We start from the raw sequence: 19,304 nt of genomic DNA on the forward strand, positions 1-19,304 counted from the left end.
TATGTTACTAAATGAATGAGTAATTACAATGATTGACAAAGATCCGAGCCCTGAATGATGATCATGAATTAATGCTATGCATAAACTAATGCTTATTGTCCGCTTTTGTGCGTTAATGAGGTGTCACTGATCCAAATGTCATGTCTACATGCCTTTGGCCTTGGCTTAGCCTCTACCTTTGAATCCTCTTGAATGACCCTTGACCTACCTTTATATAGGGATTTTCATAGCAAGTCGTATCCTGGACAACCCTTTTCAGGCCATAAAAAGTCATCAAAAATATCATAAAATGTGTTCATATTGTGATCAATACTTGTCCCAACCACTGGTGCATGTCTTGGACACCTCTGTGCACCTATAGGGTTATCAAAACTGCTCCAAACTGCCCATCCTAATGGTCTTAGGAATCTCAATCCTTTGGCCAAACAAACTCACCGCCTCAAAAAAAGGGTAAGTTTCTATCACCAGTCTAGACATTTCCCAGTATGAAAGGGGTCTGGTGGACTCTAGGACGTCTAAATATTTGGAAAGTACAAGCTTTGGGAATGGGGGATTATCCTAGAATACAAAGGATCACACTCCTAAAATTTAGGAGAGTTACTATGTTTGGCCCGATTCCAATGGAAATTCCGTTCACGTCACGTCATTGCGTCTAGAATTGAGGAAATGGGGGGACATGCCAAAGCACATTTGGCAGACGGTCTAACAGTTGGGATATTTTTAAAGGTGAAGATTATGGGAGAACCCATCTGTTAGATTGGGACATTTGGCAAGAAAGTGGATCAAAGTGAGACAAGTGGCCTCACACTTGTTAGAAAGTGGATCAAAGTGAAACAAGTGGCCTTGCACTTGTCACTCCAGCTATTGTGTGGCTCTTCCCTTGTCATTATAGCCTTCTCTTGCATTTTAGCACATGGGAGGCCAAATCTATAAATTGGAGCCCTCTCTTTGTGTGAAAACCAGCCCAAAAAGGGCATTTTATTTGGGTTTTTTGTCTTGTGCTGCTGGCCGACAGCCCTTATCTGGGCTGACCAGCAGCCCAACAACATATATAAACAACCGCTTCATAATTCAGCAAACACACAACATAATAATCAACAAAGACCAACTTCTGCTGCCGGCATTTCCTCTGCAGCGGCCTGAATCATCATGATCGTTTTTCAGCAGCAACCGCCGTCGGCTCCTTCCTCTGCACACAGAAACGGCAGCCCACTTTTCTGCCCATATCAGTCTGCTGTCGGCTCTACCCCCTACAGCAGCAGCAGCCCAGCAACCTCCTGTGTTTCATCATCTCCAACTTCTGCTTTTTTCTTTTGCAGTCCTCTGGCAGCCACCCAGCCCTGCACCCCTCAGGTGCAGCAGCACCCTCGTCACCAAAGTCTGCACCTCTCAGGTACAGCAGCACCCTTGTCACTACAGCCTGCACCACTGCGTTTCTGCTGCCGACTACAGCTATTACTTTGGAGAGCCACCGCAATCACCTTCGTCACCGCTCCAACCTCATTGTTGCTTCTTCGTCGGTCTCCTACTCAAAGTCACCTCACATCAGAGGGCCTCTTGTACTAGATTACATTCATCATTATACAAAGACTCATTCTTCCATTTCATGCTGTGTTGATTTGCTCCAATCACTCGCACATCTGGTCCTTTCGTCCTTTTGCCCTCACATGGCATCAAAGCTATCGTGCGCAAAGGGATTGAAGACCTCGAGAGCACACACATGGATCGTCTACCCATGATTCTGGAGGACCAGCCTTAGTCATCAAATGTTGATTCTCCTTAGTCAGATCTAGACCACACGAAGGATGGGACTTCTTACTCATTGGAGAGCCCCATTCGAGGTCTTACATTGGGAGACGACCAGCTTGTCTACACCTACTCACCCTCTACACCTTTGGCATCTCGTCCAGCTTATCAGACTTTGCTTCCAGAGGGGGATACATGCCTATAGCTAGTGTGCCAGTACTGGACCCCAATATCCAACCTCTTTTGGAGAGCCCTGCTACGCAGTCTAACCGACAGCCTAGACTTCGGTTTGGCTCTTTCTCTCAGGGAGGACATGTACCACCATGGTTGTCCGGAGATCCATTATCATCAACTCAACCAGAGACCGCGTCGGGTTCGTATGCACCTTTGAGTGCTTATGTGCCTAACACTACCTGGCTGTCTTCTTCTGCAGCACAGTTTCAACATATGGTACCAACAACTACCCTTGATCCTTGGAGTAATGTGAACCCGAATAGAGGAGGGTCTAGGGGCAGAGTACGCTCCCAGATTACTGATGTACAAGGAGGTAACACTGTTTTCTCTTCTGGTTCACCTTCTATTTCCACTCCTGATGTGCTTTGGAATACTCCACAACCACAAGCACAAAACCCTCCCACCCAACCCATGTTTCTTCCCGCTGGTGTTGGCATGCAGCCATTACCGACCGCACCACCACAGGGACCTGCATATGGGTTTTACCCAACACAGGGATCTCTCGACACTATGCTTCCCGACACTGTGTCACCACCCAATATTCCGGCCCCCGCGGTATCAGGTAGTTTACCAACCCATCTCAGGCACTACCCCAGTTCCAACTTATGTGCCTACTCAAGGATTTGTGCCTCGGCCAAGTATTCCACCTGTGCCAAGTGCCCAACCTTATATCCCATCTTATGGAGTACCCTCGCCAAGTCCTACACCTGTGCCGGGTATTAGTGGATATTCTAAAGGTCCAACTAACCCTCTGCACTCCAGATATGGGTACCAGCCATCCTGGACCCCACCACCTCCTTTCCTTCATGTCTCTATGTCCAGAAATGCTTTCACAGAAAAGACTCGTTTCAATGAGTCTAATTACACCACCTAGGCTAACCTTATGGAACAAGTTTTCACTTCCCAACATTCTTGGAACCTAGTGAAGGGTTTTGAACCGAAACCTCACCCTTCACTAGCACCTCCTGAAGTCATCCGCTATTGGGAAGCTAGAAATGCCACTGCCATAGTGGAGCTCATGCAAGGCCTTCTGCTATATTTTCATTCACAACTCTAGCAGTTCCCCTATGTCTCTGAGGGATGGGCACACCTTGCAGAGAGATGATTGCACACGTCGCATTGATCTCAAGCATCAAATCCAACAATTCTCTATTAAAGAGGGCGATGACCTGACAGTCAAGGTTGCTGAATACCAGTGCCTTAACGCGGAGCACACCACCACTAGCTCCGCCAAGTCTCAAGAAGACCAAGCCATCACAAGTTGCCACGTAGTTTCTTTACTTTGCCACACAGACCATTAGTTTAGAACCTATGCCTAAGCTATATGAGTGTGAGTGCCAACTCGGTTGCATGACCAGTTTCACCCCAAGAAGTCATCTTCTTCCTCTTCTACCCAAGAGGGGGCCCTTATTTCCAATACCAACTCTACCCAAAAAGAGCAACAAGGGAAGGGGAACAACAACCCAAGTAATCAAGGCAAACCCCAAGGCAACAACACTGATCCCAAAAACCCTGCCTCGACATCCACTCCCTACTAGCAAAATATTCCCCAAAAGAATAGATATTGCACTCATTGCCAAATGTCTGGACATGTTGATGATGAGTGTGGCATTAAAGCCAAGAAAAATAGAGGTAACAACCCCAACACCAACAACTCGAATCACCAAAACAACCAAGGTGGTAACAATGCCCCAAATTGGCAATCGAGAGGGGGTAAGACTCCAGCACCTACTCTGTAGGGTCCCCCACCAAGGAACCAACAACAAGGCACCCGTACGAATTGGCCTAGATCTTCTCAATAGTGAACCACTAGTCAGGTCGCTCAAGGTCCCCCCACCCCCCCCCATCAGTTTCCTTGGCCACCCCAAAAGAGATGTCTAACTGATCATCACTTACACCACATCCCGGCCCCTCGGCCAATGTCGCTCATGCCACATCCAAGGTTGACTCTGGCCACTCTTCCGAAAGAAAGAAGAAACAACGGACTAGACGAGGCAATCAGCGTGTGGAAGCTTCTGCTCTCGTTCAGATCTGTCTGTTAACTGAGGATCCACCATGTCCATCATCAAAGCCCACCCAACTCTTCTCTGTGGCCATTCGGTCACTTGGATAGTTGACAGTGGAGCTACACACCATATGGCACGCAATGCCAACATTTTCATCTCTCAGCGTCCTACTAAGGGTGAAGTTCAATGTGACAACAACACACTGTTGCCCATCAAATCTATTGGCACCGTCTTTTTTGACACAAACACAGGCCCCAACCTGGCAACCTTGGACAATGTCTATCTTGTTCATAACTTGGGCCTAAACTTACTTTCTGTATCCCAACTGACCCAACTCGATCGTGGAGTTTACTTCAACAAGCGACTTGTCGAGGTGATTAATGAGACTACCGGTCTCGTTGTTGCCCGAGGTCAAGCACAGAAGGATGGCTTATACCGGATGTCTACTTTTTTATATGAGCCATCCTTCAAGGGTTCTGAGTTTCATCGGGTTCGTGCCTATGTGACCAAAGCTCCTTCGGACACTGAACGACTAGGGCACTATCACTATGGTCACCTTCAATATGACACGCTCTATGAGTTGTCCAAGGACCAGTTGGTTGAAAGCATACCCCGCCTCAAACTGCCAAAGGATGTCTTCCATCCGTGTCAAATGGGTAAGCAGCATCGTACACCGTTCCTACATCATGCTACTCATCGTGCTCAGGGTGTCCTCAAGTTGATTCACTTCAACTTGAGTGGGCAATCCCCAATCCCCTCATTGAACGGATCACTCTACTACATGCTGATTGTAGATGACTATTCGAGGTACGTTTGGGTGTATTTCTTGAAACATAAATCAGATGCTTTCCAATACTTTACCACGTGGATTCGGTTAGTCACTAACCAAATGGGCGTCTCGATTGGGATTGCTCAGAGTGACAATGGTGGTGAGTTTATCTCCCACCAATTTGCCGAGTTCTTGCAAGAGCAGGGCATTCAACGCCAAGTCACCTCCACCAACTCCCGCTCACAAAATGGAGTGATCAAGCGCAAGAACCGAACTGTTTTGGATTTGGCATGCTTCATGCTCTTTGCAATAGAGTTGCATGAATGCCTTTGGTCGGAATCGGTCAACACTACGGTGTACCTTTTGAACCATTGCCCCACAGTCATTGTTCCTCACAAGACCTCGTTTAAGGCATTTTATAGCGAATAACCGATTGTTTCCCATCTCCGTGTCTTTGGGTGTCATGCTTACACACACACTCTGAATGACATGAGGGGCAAGCTTTAGCCAAGGAGTGAGTTGCTAATTTTTTTTATTATTTTTTTTTCAACTCGCCTTTGGCCCAAGATCCTCCCATAGTTACTAATTTTCACCGCTCATAGGCAGCTGCCTATAGGCGCTTATTTATCCACCTGTAGGCGATGCCGCTGAGAAAGCACCAAGGGGGGTTTTGAACCCAAGACCTCTTGGTCCTAGGCAAACACCTTTACCACTTGAGCTATCACCTCATTGGCAATTGCTCATTTTTGTGGGCTACTCTTCTGAATCAAACGCTTACAAAGTCTTTGATCCAAGATCAAACAAAGTCTCGTTCGTCGAGAAATTGTCTTTGATGAGCGGGATTTACTTCGCCTTCCACTGCCATACCACCCAATCAAGATTCTTCGGCTGTTCCACATGAACCTAATCAGTCAATTATTACTCCGCCACCTGAGGAGCCTTCCTCCCACCCAGGGACCCTTTACCCGGCTGGTATCAACAGAGAATGCGGGATTCAGGCATGCTTCCAAGCGATATCCCTTTGGACGGTTCCTGTTGATCCAACAAACTCAATCCTCGTGCCTCATTTGCCTCTACTTTTTCATAGACTATGTGGCGCATTGTCACCATTTGGCCACCCAATTGGTCCACCCGTGCTTTCTTATCATGTACGTACATGGAACTAGTGTCCATGGCAGTTGTATATGCCGAGAATTGATGCCACTCATGTGTTACTGTGGACTTGGTTTTCTGTTGGGACTTGTGCCTCCGTGTACATGCCCGGAAATGCTTGGTGGATTGGTGTTCCATTGGGTCTGGTACCTCATGTACTTGCCTGGAACACGTCTATTTTGGTATAGTCTCATGAACGGGGATTATCCATACCAATGCTGCATTGCATAGCATCTCTATGTGCTTGCTTGCTTGCAATTGAAATTGCAAGCTGTTTTCATGCTTGCTTGACCAATGTGTAGTTCCGGGTAAGGGGACGCCCACCCACGAACCGTGCGTGCGAAACTGTCTGCTGACATGGTTATGTGGCATGTGACAAGTGGTAAGTATTGGTCATAAACTTGGCCTTAGGAGTTAGCACTAATTTATAAGTGAGTGTGTACATACTTCATTAAGTTTTGGATGACCAAAACTCATTTATAAATTATGACCAGCCCGGTGTTCGCACACATTGATGTCCTGAGGTGGACATAACCCAATGTCCACCGCCCAGACCTTATCCCCTTTGTACAAAGGGAGTAACCAACCATGTGTCCACTCTAGCTTGCTCCACAAAGCACCTGCCTGCCACCTACATTGGACAACTCACCACCTCTCTCCTCCTCCTCTCTCTAGAAATTGGCGCCTCCTTCATGAGGGCTGTTGGGCTGCATTTTCTACACATTCTCCTTCCCTACTCCATATCCAAGCTTGCTAAGGTGTTTCCCAAGCTTCCAAGAGTGTTTCCAGGTGCTAATCACTCTCCTACACACTCCCAATGACTGAAATTCAGCAAAACAACTCTCCTTATTGCTGTAATTTCTGGTCTTTTTATTGAAAACCCTAATTTCAGTCCTCCTTTCTCAAGTTGAACCATAGGGGAAGCTTTCCCAAGGTTCCCTTCATCATCTTGAAGAATTTTGTCGCGAAGAATTGCGACAAATCGAAGATCTCTTCACTCCAAGGACTTCCATCGCGAAGACTTCCGCTATCATCGACTCTACTTGCAATTGGTAAGCTTTAATGCTTAAATATGAAAGCAAGTAGCAGGAGGGAGGAACCGGATTACAAGATCACATACCCTGTGTAGTGTTCTCTTGTCCTACGTGCTCTCTTGCAGATTGTTGCTACCATGTGTTGGTGGAATAGAGAGCAGATGGTAGGGAACATATGGGCACTTGAGAGGGTAATGTGGATTGCAAGTCTTCATCGACAACCACTTATTTGCAATACAGTATTCATATGAATTGGAATGGAAATCTGGTCAGAAATGCCCATGACACTATGTACTTGATTCTCCCAAGATCAATATACTTTATTTGAGGGAGGGATCGGCCGTTCCGGCTCATTGTGTGTCTCTTGTCAATTCAGCAATTTACTTCTTGTATTTGAGCAAGTGTCCATCAAATCTTAGTGTATTTAAGTGTATGGATTAGCATTGTGTTCAACCAAGTTACACGCACGATGAGCCAACATCGTGGAAAGAGACAATCAAACAGCCAGCTTGGAAACAAGCTATGGAACAAGAACTTGAAAGCATTGACCGTAATGGCACGTTGTCTCTTGTGGATCGCCCTCGTCATAAGAAGGTCATTGAAACCAAATGGATTTTTTGCACCAAATTTAAAGCCGATGGTACCTTGGACAAGTACAAAGCCCGGCTTGTGGTGCAAGGCTTTCGCCAAAAAGAAGACATTGACTTGGACGAGACCTTCGTAATACCTACAGTTCGAATGACGACAATCCGTCTCTTACTCAAACCACACATGGCCAGTCTACCAAATGGATGTCAAGAGTGCCTTCCTAAATGGCATTCTCGAGAAGGAAGTCTATGTTGACCAACCTCCGGGCTTCCCGCTCCCTGGGTATGAGGACAAAGTCTTCCGCTTGCATAAAGCTCTTTATGGGCTTAAGCAAACCCCCCAAGCGTGGTATCATCGCATCGACAAATTTCTTCGCAGCCAAGATTTTCACCCATCCCACTATGATCGCAATATCTATATCCACACAGATCACGGAATGATGTGCTACCTACTGTTGTATGTCAATGATCTAATCATCTCTGGTTCAAATCAAGCCAAAGTGCCTAATATCATGGCACAGCTGAGACGAACATTTGAGATGATTGATCTCTTAAGTCAGTATTTCAATACTCCGAAGAAGGAGTTCAGCGATCAGGGTTGTTCGCTAACTAGCGGGTACCTATATGTTTGGACTTCACTACAATCATGGGATCACCTTGTGTGGTGTCACATGCACTCTGCACTGTAGTGCATGGTGACAAACTGGCTCATCATCAACAGTGCAACATTTGTACAGTATTAGTTCCATTCAGGATGATATTTGTCGTACGCCATGACCCCATTGTAATCCTCAATCCAGGATAAGTCAGGCACGAGCTACGTAGGTCATTCTCAACCATAGTGAGTCAGTCAATCAGTCAGTCTAAGTCCCTTAACCCACTTAAAGAGACGCATTCATGCATATACAATCAATAGAAACCTTAGGGTTTGCATCAAAAAGCATCGTGCATATTGCAAATCATTCATGCATAGCATCTAGACCATTGCAGGAACCCAGATAGCATCCAATATTTATCTAGGAATTTTCTGGTCTTTTTCCTAGCATTTTATACATCATTTAGATATTTTATTTGGACATGTGCAGTCGGCCAGCACTGTAGCCAGCAGACTAGCACATCTTGCCCATATAAATAGAGCCTTTGCATAATCATTCCATCGTTCATTCATATTCAGCCAAGGAGCATTCAGGCGCTTAGCATCTTCAGCACAAGGAGCCAAGCAATTGCAGTTTTCAGCCTCCTCATATCAGCATTTTCCTCGTGCAGTAGTAGGCGCCTCAACGCATGAGCTTTCAGCCATCTTGCATCAATAAAAGGCAACACTTCAGCATTCAGCCTTCAGTCCATCTTGCGTTTTCTACATCCATACAATTTTCAGCATTCATCCATTCATCGTTTTGCTCCAGCCACTTGGTGAAGGTAAAACGCAACATTCTCATTCATTTACAGCATTCATATACAGTTTAGAACAGTCCCAAAAAGCCCCTCTCTCAACCCTAGCTTTGCATCCCTCCCTCATACCATTGGGAAGAGTGCATAGGCTGTTGTACCAACCCTTGTACTTGATGTACCAACCATTGTACCTATTGTACCAACCCATGTATTGGCTGTACCGGCTGAATGGAGAGTCGTACCAGCTGTACTAGCTCTATTGCATGAAGACCCATGGTTTTTGGGAAAGAATCAATACCCACATAGAGGTATATGGATTATATTGTTGGCCCGGCATTTCTACAGCTTATGTACTGGCCGAATTGTATGGTTGCCTCGTGTTGGACTATGTTATGGCATTTGTATATGGATAATCCAACATCTCTCGTGGGGAGAGTAAGGCCCTCAAAGCTTGTATTTGATATTCCGACATCTCTCGTGGGAAGAGTAAGGCCCTCAAAGCCTGTATGTGATATTTTCTCCTTGGGTAATTGTCACTACACGGGTAGGACTAGGCGGGAGTTGGGCGGTTCAAGGGAGTCCGGACTAGTGTGGACGGCCAAGGCTATTTTAGCCAGCTAGGGTTCCTATATCCGACAATTGGGTGGAGAGTTGCCCTATTCTCTTCTATCAGGTTTCATGGAGGTCACAAACTGATCTCACACTGGTATCAGAGCAAGGCTCTTTCATCATCGTCTTCCGCTTGTCTCTGCGAATTCATACAACAGGCTGCGCACGACAGCCATAGTACACACACGGCTTTTCACAATCGCTGCAGAATCAACGCACCATAGCCGTGAAGAGAGCAAGTTTTTCATCTCTTGTATAGCTGGCGCATAAGCCCCACATAAGAACAGCAGCACCGTTATGGCATACAAGACAGCTGACAACCGGCGCATAAGACACAGCCGAGGCCCGACACCAACCGACCAGCCCTTTTTCCCCTCCAACCAATCGCCCAATCGACGGTAAGCGCACACCGGCCAGAGCCAGTCGCCCAGTCGATGGCAAGCACACGCCGGTCAACCCTTTTTCCCCTATTCCAACACCCGCCCTTTTGGATTGCACTCAAGGCGGTTGTCACCCCAACAGAGCTAGCCACGAAAGCAACAACATCGACAACCAAGGAGTTCAACAACAACGCTGTTAAAGTGCACGCTAGCCGGCCATCGGCAGGTAAGATTTTTTTTGAGAAAATATATATATATAAAAACAAAACAAAGGCTGTTGTATCCAACCGTGGGCAAAATTAAAGGAGGAACATCATCTCTCTCTTTCTCTCTTGTATTGACGACGGAAGGAGAGAAAGAGACCCGCAACAATAGTTAAAGAAGGAGGCTTTTTGAAGAGCCACCAATACACGTTAGATAAGAGGCTTTCTCTCAAGCTTTCGAGGAGGCTTTTTCTCAATATTTCTCTGCAACCCGCACACACCAAGGAGACGAGCGCGGTGTCTATAGCAAGGCGAGCTGGTTTTGGTCAGGTATTCATCTTCATCTTGCATTCGAATTTGATTTGTTACCATGACCTCAAAACATTCCAAGCACCCCGAGGGTTAACAGCATGACGGTCATCCATCTTTGGATACCAATATGGTTGATCTGGATGCGAGTGATCACGGATTTGTGGATTTACATGCACATACTTTGTTAGAATCACGCACACAACGTATTGAGCAAAGTTTACTTGTTCATACTTTGTTAGAATCACGCACACAACGTATTGAGCAAAGTTTACTTGTTCTTTCTCAAAGTTTACAAACCATGCAAGAGACTCTTAAGCAGTTGGTCACTAGTTCAGGGTTACGGACTTTCTCGCCACAATCATTACAAGATCTTTCTGCCTTCAGCTTCTCTCGTTCTGAATCAGGCTTCTTCTCAGAAGACTTCTACGGTGAAGCCTTCCCTTTGCCCTCGTTGTTATTCCGGCCTTTCGACCGTTGGCCAGTTAAGGCCTCCGAACCTCCGCTGTGAGGAGGGTTCGTAAAACGTTCCTCCTGGTCCAAGACCATTGGCACAAGCTCCTCCCAAGTAATGGTGCTAAGCCTGCCACTCGTAATCAACGAGGAATAGAAAGCAGAATACTGACCAGGCAAGTGGGACAGCAAAGTGATGGCCATGTCTTCAGATGATATCTCTTTCCCAGCTTGTAGGACTTCCTGCTGAAGGGCCTGCAGCTTGTTAATGTGTTCCCGCATCGTCGAGGACTTTGCAGGGTTCATAACCCGCATCTGCACTTCCAAGGATATCCGTTTCATGGGTGATACCCTGTTATACAAAGAAGCCAAGTGCTCCCATATGCCTCTCGCCAGCGTCATGTGCTTCACATGATTGATCACTTGTGGTGTGCAATTGAGGAAAATAAACGACCGGACCCTGGCGTTGACACGATCCCACCTGTGTGCCTGTGCCTCTCGGTCCTTCCTCGTCGATAGTAACTCCCCTTCCTCAGCTTCCGGCCGTGGAACCCCGATGATGATAAAATCAGCAAGGTCATATGACTCCAGCACCGACTCCATCATGACCCTCCAGATGCCGTAATTGGGCCGTCCAGCTGACGATCCACTGGGAACGTGGGGAGAGTCGGAATCTTCACGTGCTTCTCAGTCATCTCTAGTAAATCTACCATCGCGGAGAGTAACCTGAAAGGGTGGGTGGGTGGGAAAAAAATGTAAACCTGCAAGTGGCTGTCCAGCCCCTTAGCCCGCCTTCCTCTTGCACCTTCTCTTCCCGTACAGCCCAAAACAGTCCACCAATCAGCAGCCTAACGCTCCCCCTCTTGCTCAGAAAAACTCCCTAGATCTATCTCGAGCCTAGGGCTCTGATACCATGTCAGAATATGCAGCGGAAATGATAACCAAACTTGGGTAGACAAGAGCAAGTAGACTGCAGAAAATAAACAGCACAAGAAACACAGAGAGATAGGTGTGTAAACTCTTCTCTATACACAAGATCCCGAGAAAACTGAATGAATGAGTGGTGGGGGCAAGGGGCCTATTTATATGCCCCTGGGAGAGCAGTCGGCCCAGCATAAAAAGTGCCCACGACTGCATAAATGCAGTCGGCCCAGCAGAAAATTGCCCACGACTGTCCCAACTGAGTTAGTGTAGTGGTCAAAGCTTGTGACTTGTAACCTCTAGGTTATGAGTTCAAGTCCCACTAGGCTCTCTCATGTTATAAAGGGACACCTATGCTCGCTTGATGTGTTTGGTTGCTCGGACTCTTGCCCCTTGAACACTCGAGTGACTCCTCCTCCTCGCGTGGTGGATCACCCGAGATAGGAGGATCCATACGAGACCCCTCCGCTATTCCAGCGCTCAACTCATCGCGGTGGTCATGGGGGATGCCTAATTCGTGGCTCTTGCCCGATGGTGTGTGGCCCTTGCCCGACCATGATAATTGGCTAATTGTTGGAAGGGGAAATCGGCTCCACCCACTTGAGTGGGCCCCGGGTGTGTACGAAGAAAAAAAATTGCCCACGACTTGTCTGTATGCAGTCGACCAGCAGCCCTGAAGCCCACGCATCACCTGTGTGCAGTCGGCCAGCCACAAGACTGCTGTTGGGACAGTCGGCCAACTCTGGAGTGCTCCTGCCACCCTCTGGCAACCCTCCCCACCACTAAAAAAAAATGGGAAAAAATAGGGAAAAATACGAGGAGTGTGGAAAAATGATAAAACACCTTATACAGGGCGGGCACACCCACAACAGAGGCCCTGGTGTATAAATATAGACAGGAGATGACTTCTAACAGGATTGTCCCGGTTGATACTCCAGGTACATCTACTCCTGGGGGATCAACTCAAGACACCGAAACGCCCGGGAATCAAGAAGTGGCAGCTATGCTCAAGAGTATGAAGCCTCATGTGTTCCATAGGGAAGAGAAGGAGCGTAATAAAGATGCAATGAACACTTTTTTACAAAAGTGGACGAAATTGCACCTTTTGAAGCATTCTCCTGATGTTGTTCACACACTCGAGTCAAGTCTCATGCTTGAGGACAAGGCCTACAAGTGGTGGATGAGTCTCGACGAGCGCGATCAACCTACAACATGTGCTACTTTTGAGACACTCTTTCGGAAAGAATTCTTACCTAAGAATGAGAAGGATCACAATTGGGATGCTTGGGACATTTGTAAGATGGAAGGTCTTATGTTGACCCAATATATTTCTAAGTATCACGATATAATTCTCAAGCTCGAAGGTTTGGATGATTTCCAGAAAGTACGAGGTTTTCTACATGGTCTAGATAATGAATATAAGACTAAGGTTAAAACTCAATATCCTAAAACTTTGGAAGAGGCCATAAAAAGTGCGCAGATCTTCGATGATAATACTGAGAAGAAACACACGGCAAAGACACCTTGGGTTGGAGCATCCGACTTCCGTAGTTCTAAGGGGAACAAACGGAAGGGGACCAAACAAGATAATGATGCGATTAAGAAGGCCAAGGGATCCCTTATCACCACAAGATTATGAGTGAGCTAAAAAGAAAAAATTATGTTTTATTTGCATGGTTGTTGATCATGATAAACAAAGAACCGTGGCAAAGATGTCGATAAGGGCGGTAGTAAGGCAGTGCACACGGTGCAAGTCTTGCAACTTGAAACTTCTCAAAAGTTTTCTAAAGTTCAAGTATGCCATACCAATGCCACGCATAAGTGTTATGTAACCTTTACGATGTGGATACCCTCTTTCGGGCCTTATGATTTGGTTCGGACGCATGGACACATCAACGGACGAAGAGTTCGTGTCATGATTGACGATGGCGCTACACAACTTTTTAAATTATCACTTGGTTAAAAATTTAAAATTGCCACAAAGCCCTAGTGATCATGAATACATGGTATCTCTTGCTAATGGGCATGATAAGCATGTATGGGACACAATGGTTAAGCAAGTACCACTCAGTGACTCACTATTCACGGACATGAAATGCACTTAGATTTTCAAGTTATGCATATTACGAGAGTTGATGTTATTTTGGGTCGTGAGTGGTTGTTTTATCTTGATTTTGAGGTCAATGATAAACAAGTTCAGTTGCAAGGTGAATGTGATGTACCCCCATCTCCACTCATTTGTTCTGTTGAAGTGAACCGCCTTGTACATGCTCATGAAATAGAAAATCTCTTTGTGTTACATGTCTCCTTCAATTTTGTCTCATGATGATGCTAGTGGTGGTGATTTTAATTTCAGTTTGCGCATTAAATCTCTCAATTCTGTTATATGTGAACATTAAATCTCTCAATTCTGTTATATGTGAACAACATGTTAGTGCTATGCATAATAATGAACAAACTAAAATTTTTCCTAAGCTCACTCAACAAGCTTCTAATTCTTTGCAAAATCTTTTGCATGAATTTCATGATGTATTTCCAAGTGACTTGCCATCTGGTTTGTCCCCTGAGCGCAATGTCTAGCATGCCATTGAAGTGTTCAAGCATGCTAAACCAGTCTGCAAGCCTCCGTATAGGCTTAGCGCTAGTGAAGCCAGTGAGGTAAAGCGTCAGCTTGCTGACTACCTCGCCAAGGGCTTCATTAGGCTTAGCAATTCGCCATGGGCATCACCAATTTTATTGGTGCAGAAGAAAGATGTGTCTATGCGTTTATGCGTGGACTATCGTGGTTTGAATGCAATCATGATAAAGAATAAGTATCCGTTACCGCTACGAACATGATCAGTCATATGCACATGTGTGGAAAGTTGTTACACACAAGGATCCATCCCACTCTGCAGTAGCGAGTGCACATGATAGTTCCACACCCAGCTCTTCTCTTTCCAGGGACGAGCTTAATCATTGAAAGCATTTTTCCATCGATAATGGGTACTTGTTACACAAAGGAAGAGTGTGTGTACCCTCGAACTCCGACACTAGGTGCCAAATACTTTATGAGTGTCATGATAGTCCAATTGCAGGTCATCCTGGAATTAGGAAGACCTATGCCTTAGTGAGAAGACAATTCTATTGGCCTGGACTTCAAAAGGGCATCCAAGAATATGTTTTGCATTGCCAAAAATGCCAGGTCGATAAGGTTGAGCGTCTTAAGATAGGCAGGCTATTACAACCATAAGAGATCCCTGATGGTAAGTAGGAAAGCATCTCTATGGATTTTATTGTAGGTCTACCTACAACTAGCAGAGGCCATGATGCCATTTGGATTGTAGTGGACAAGTTGACCAAGATGTCTTGGTTTATTCCGACTAAAACCGCGGTGAAAACACCAGAGTTAGCTCGATTTTTTCATTGAGAATATCTATGGACTTTATGGACTGCCAGCCAATATAGTCAATGATACAGACCAAAGTTTAATAGTCACTTCTGGCGAGTAGTGTTCAAAAGGTTGCACACGATGCTCAGTATGAGCACAGCTGACCACCCACAGAGTGATGGTTAGACAGAAAGGGTCAACCAAGTACTCGTGAATTGGGAAGATTACTTAGCAATTTTAGAATTTGCCTTCAATAGTGCGAAGCATGTCGCTACAGGCTTTAGTCCTTTCATGCTTATGTATGGGTTTCAACCCCGATCTCCAGTAGCTGTGGGGTTAGCTGCCGAAAGAATTCAAAAAGTGAAAGATTTTCTGCAAGATCATAACAATATGATGAAGTCTTCCAAAAGGGGATAGTAGTGTCACGACACGGGTAGGGAACAACCAAGGCTATTTTAGTTGTCTAGGGTTCCTATATCGACGGTTGGGTGGAGAGTTGCCCTATTCTTTTCTAGCAGGTTTCATGGAGGCCGCAGGCTGATCTCGCAGTAATAAAATACTCCAAGGAGGGGGGGTCAGCCCATTTTGGCCTCTATGTAGTGTTAGCTGTGCACATCTCTCTTTTACAATTATGTGAATTAAGTGGCATATGTTTAAGGCTGTGGCCAATTTCAACGTTTAATTGCATTAATGGTCAAGTGTTTTGCAAAACCTCTGGCCCCCTTTGGAAGTTACATTGGTGTCAGAGCATACGATTTCTTGGAAGCGGAGGCTTCCTTCTATCAACAAGGAAGAGAAAAGATCTCAACCACACTTACCATCATTGCTGTTAAGCATGGCCAGCCGCTTCATAGCCTATGAAGCAAGAGCATGAGTAATAGACAACTTGGTCTAAGGAGTTATGAATTCACAAAATTTATCTTGGAAGTATGGAGTTGGCTTTATGTGCACGTGTTAAGCACTCTTTCCATATGGATATTGTGGATTATATCATCAAGCTTACAAGAAAGCTATATGGAGATATATCTCGGGATATCTTAAGGATATGGTGAGGAGATATTTCTTTTGGCTTCATGACCAACCTGGCGCGGACATCTCCTATGTCCAAGTGCCAAACACATCGCCATCTAGCCTTTCATTGAACTTGGGAGTTTTGAGCATCTTCAAAAGTTGATTATGCTCCTCATGGGCCGTGTGAGAGGAATACGGATCCCTATAACATTGCTACACCACGCCAAACTAGAGATAATGGAGGGGGATCCAGCGAAGGGGACCGCCCGGTGCCGCTCAGCGGGTTGGCAGCTCCTGTGCCAGCTTGCTTGGAACTTAGAGCAATCTCCTGACCAGGGACGGCGCTCCAATTCACTCTCACCGTGCCGCTTGAAGGGGGCTGAGTACTCCAGGCTCCAGCTCTTGCTGGAGGTCATCATCCGCCTGCTATGGGTGATAAGCAACAGAAGCAGAGTATATGGAAGTCGGTACCCTTGCTGAGTCAAATCCACAAGTAGAAAGTGTGGCTGTTTTGATTGCCAAGATATGCAAACTTGTTCGCCAAAAATGCCACCCAAGCCAGCATCTGCTCGTATGAAGACATGATGAAAAAATGGCAACAGTAAAGGAGTTTCCAAAAGTATCATATCCCAAACCCTACTAGGTTTCCCTGATCCTAACTTATTTTTTTCATATGAAGACATGATGAAAAAATGGTAACAGTAAAGGAGTTAACAGAATTACCGTATCCCAAACCCTACTAGGCTCCCATGATCCTAACTTATTTAGGCTGGCAGCACACATAGGATGCTGGAAATTAAATTTTGCAAGAATCCTCAAGCTCTGATACCAATTGTAAGTGTACTAGTGCTCTGATTGTGTTAACAGAGATGGATATGCAGTAGAGACAAGCAAACACAAAACACATGATAATACATCTTAACGCTAATGTGTATTGTACAATGAATAAAAGTACAATTGAAAATACAAAGATGATCAATCCTTTGCTGATCTCAGCCCAAGTTGCTTGCTGATTCCAGATTCCGAAACAAACACTGGCTGCCAGAACCTTCTCCTTGCTCTCCTATTGCCTGTGCCTCTGCTAAATGGAAAGCCTTGAGTGAGGAATATTTGATGAGCAGTATGTGCGATGAGGGGCTGGGGGTGCCTATTTATAGGCAAGTTCATGTCTAGTCAGCAAGCCTTTTGCAAGGCTTGCAAGTGTCATAAAAATCACTTTACCTGTTTACACTGGGCTAAAAAGGTGCCCAACCATTGGCCCCTAGGCCATTCTGGTCTCACGTGCTTGGGCTGCCCCAAAACTGCTCTAAAACTGCCCCGTGGGCTGCCGCATGAGCTTTTGCTGGGGGGACCTTGGCTGCTGTCTGCTGCCTTGTACTTGTGCGTGAATCACATCCAATGTGCCAAAGGAAGGTAACCAATCAGTATTGAAGCTTGGGTTGTTAACATTACCTCACATAAGCTGAAGCCAAAGCGAACAAGCCCTCTTATGCATAAAATTTATACAATGCTTTGCTTCTTAATTAAAACAGATCAACCATCAAATTAAGGCTACAAATTCCAATACAGTAGCAAACTGAGGATGGTGTCAAGCTAAATAAAGACTTAACAAGTCATCATTAAAAAGCAATCACGGTCGCTTAACCAATTGCAAGTAAGCTCAACTGCCACCTAACCATATAGATGGCAATACATGCAGACACAAGATATTAATTAAAAATTTGAGAACCTCTACACCTGCAGTAGAGGAAAATTGAAACAAATAAAAATCAGAAGCAAGAAATCATGCAATCGTAAGTTACGCACCTGTCGATACCTTTCTAGCGACACCTTTGCAGTGTCACGCCTAGCAGCTGCAGCACTCCATTGATCATTTCCGATAGTCTCAACATGCACAAGATGCAAATTTGGACACTGCAAAGCACTTGTAAAGCTTCAGAAGCCGATCTTTGCAATCCCAAATATTAAATGCACATGACGAAAAGTAAGAAGCTTTTACAACACCTAACAAATTAGTACTACTTGTCACCAAAAAAAAAATTCAAAGGGAACCAAATGGAGAAATGACATGTTATGGCCACTTAGGTCATAACAAGACTGGCAATATTTCTATGGCTAGGCCTTTATGGGAGGCGGGTTCAGACTCCGGCCAAGCAGTTGCTCAGGTCCGGAGTCAAAACCACTTCTTTACCATGAGAATTATCTCATGGAATGTGCAAGGTCTAGGGAGGCTTCCCAGCTGCAGTAGGAAGCACCTTGTGGAGTAACAGCTCCACCCTGCCATCACAGGTGAACCTATGGATGTGTTGCTCCTACAGGAGCACAAATTGGATATGCTTCAATGTGGTAAAACAGGTAAGATCCTTTTTGGACACACTTTTTGGTCATGTGCACATGGGACCAAAGGTGGCATATGCATTTATTCTAGTGCTACTGGCCGACTGCTCTCCATGAGATGTATATAAGCATGGCCATTGTGCCTTCATAATTCATTCAATAGATTCAATACATTTCAGTTTCTAGCTCAAGTGTTGGATCTCTCTTGGTTGTCTACTCTCTCTTGTGTGATCTCTATTTGCTTCCGCTTCATATTCACATATTCTCACAAAAAAGGCTTGGTCTCCTCTGCTTGCATCACCCCTAGATCTGTTCTTCCTTGTCTGCTCCTCATGGAGAAGTAATCCAACCAGCTCCTCAAAAGATAAAGGATTACCTCCTCTCATAGAGAGATTCAGAGAAGTATGAAAACTTTGATAAGACTCAGGTAAGGAATTAAGAATGGTAGTGACCAATTTCTTGTTATCAACTACCTCATCTATATTCAACAACTGTTCTTTAGGTCTATTACCTTGATAAGGTGATCTACAATGGAATCACCCTCATTCATGGTCAAGTTATCCAGCTCCCGCAACACGTACATGACTCGTGCTTCAATACGGGACTGGAACGTGGTCTCAAGACCACCCATGCAGCTCAAGCAAAACTACAAGATCGAATGTGAGGTATGATGGACCGCTTGACAGAGAGAGCAATCATGGCGCCTACATCTCAAGAATCCCAACTATGTTGCTCTTCAGTAGGAGGAGGACCCTCTGGAATTCTAGCAACCACTTGAGCAACTATTCTTG

At 45.4% G+C, this 19,304-nt stretch overlaps 1 protein-coding gene across 2 annotated transcripts in view; it reads right to left on the reverse strand.

The window, feature by feature from the left end:
* Nucleotides 1-19,304, reverse strand: part of LOC147611380 (DNA polymerase eta-like) — a 132,548-nt gene that overhangs the window by 81,553 nt on the left and 31,691 nt on the right. For both annotated transcript variants that reach the window (XM_086784449.1, XM_086784448.1), the window contains exon 3: nt 17,983-18,090. In XM_086784449.1, the coding sequence (XP_086640575.1) occupies nt 17,983-18,090 (108 nt within the window). The remainder of the gene's footprint in view (nt 1-17,982; nt 18,091-19,304) is intronic.

The sequence above is a fragment of the Cibotium barometz genome, chromosome 47, assembly GCF_041138505.1.
Source record: "Cibotium barometz isolate CiBa-2024 chromosome 47, ASM4113850v1, whole genome shotgun sequence".
In the NCBI taxonomy this organism is placed as follows: domain Eukaryota; kingdom Viridiplantae; phylum Streptophyta; class Polypodiopsida; order Cyatheales; family Cibotiaceae; genus Cibotium; species Cibotium barometz.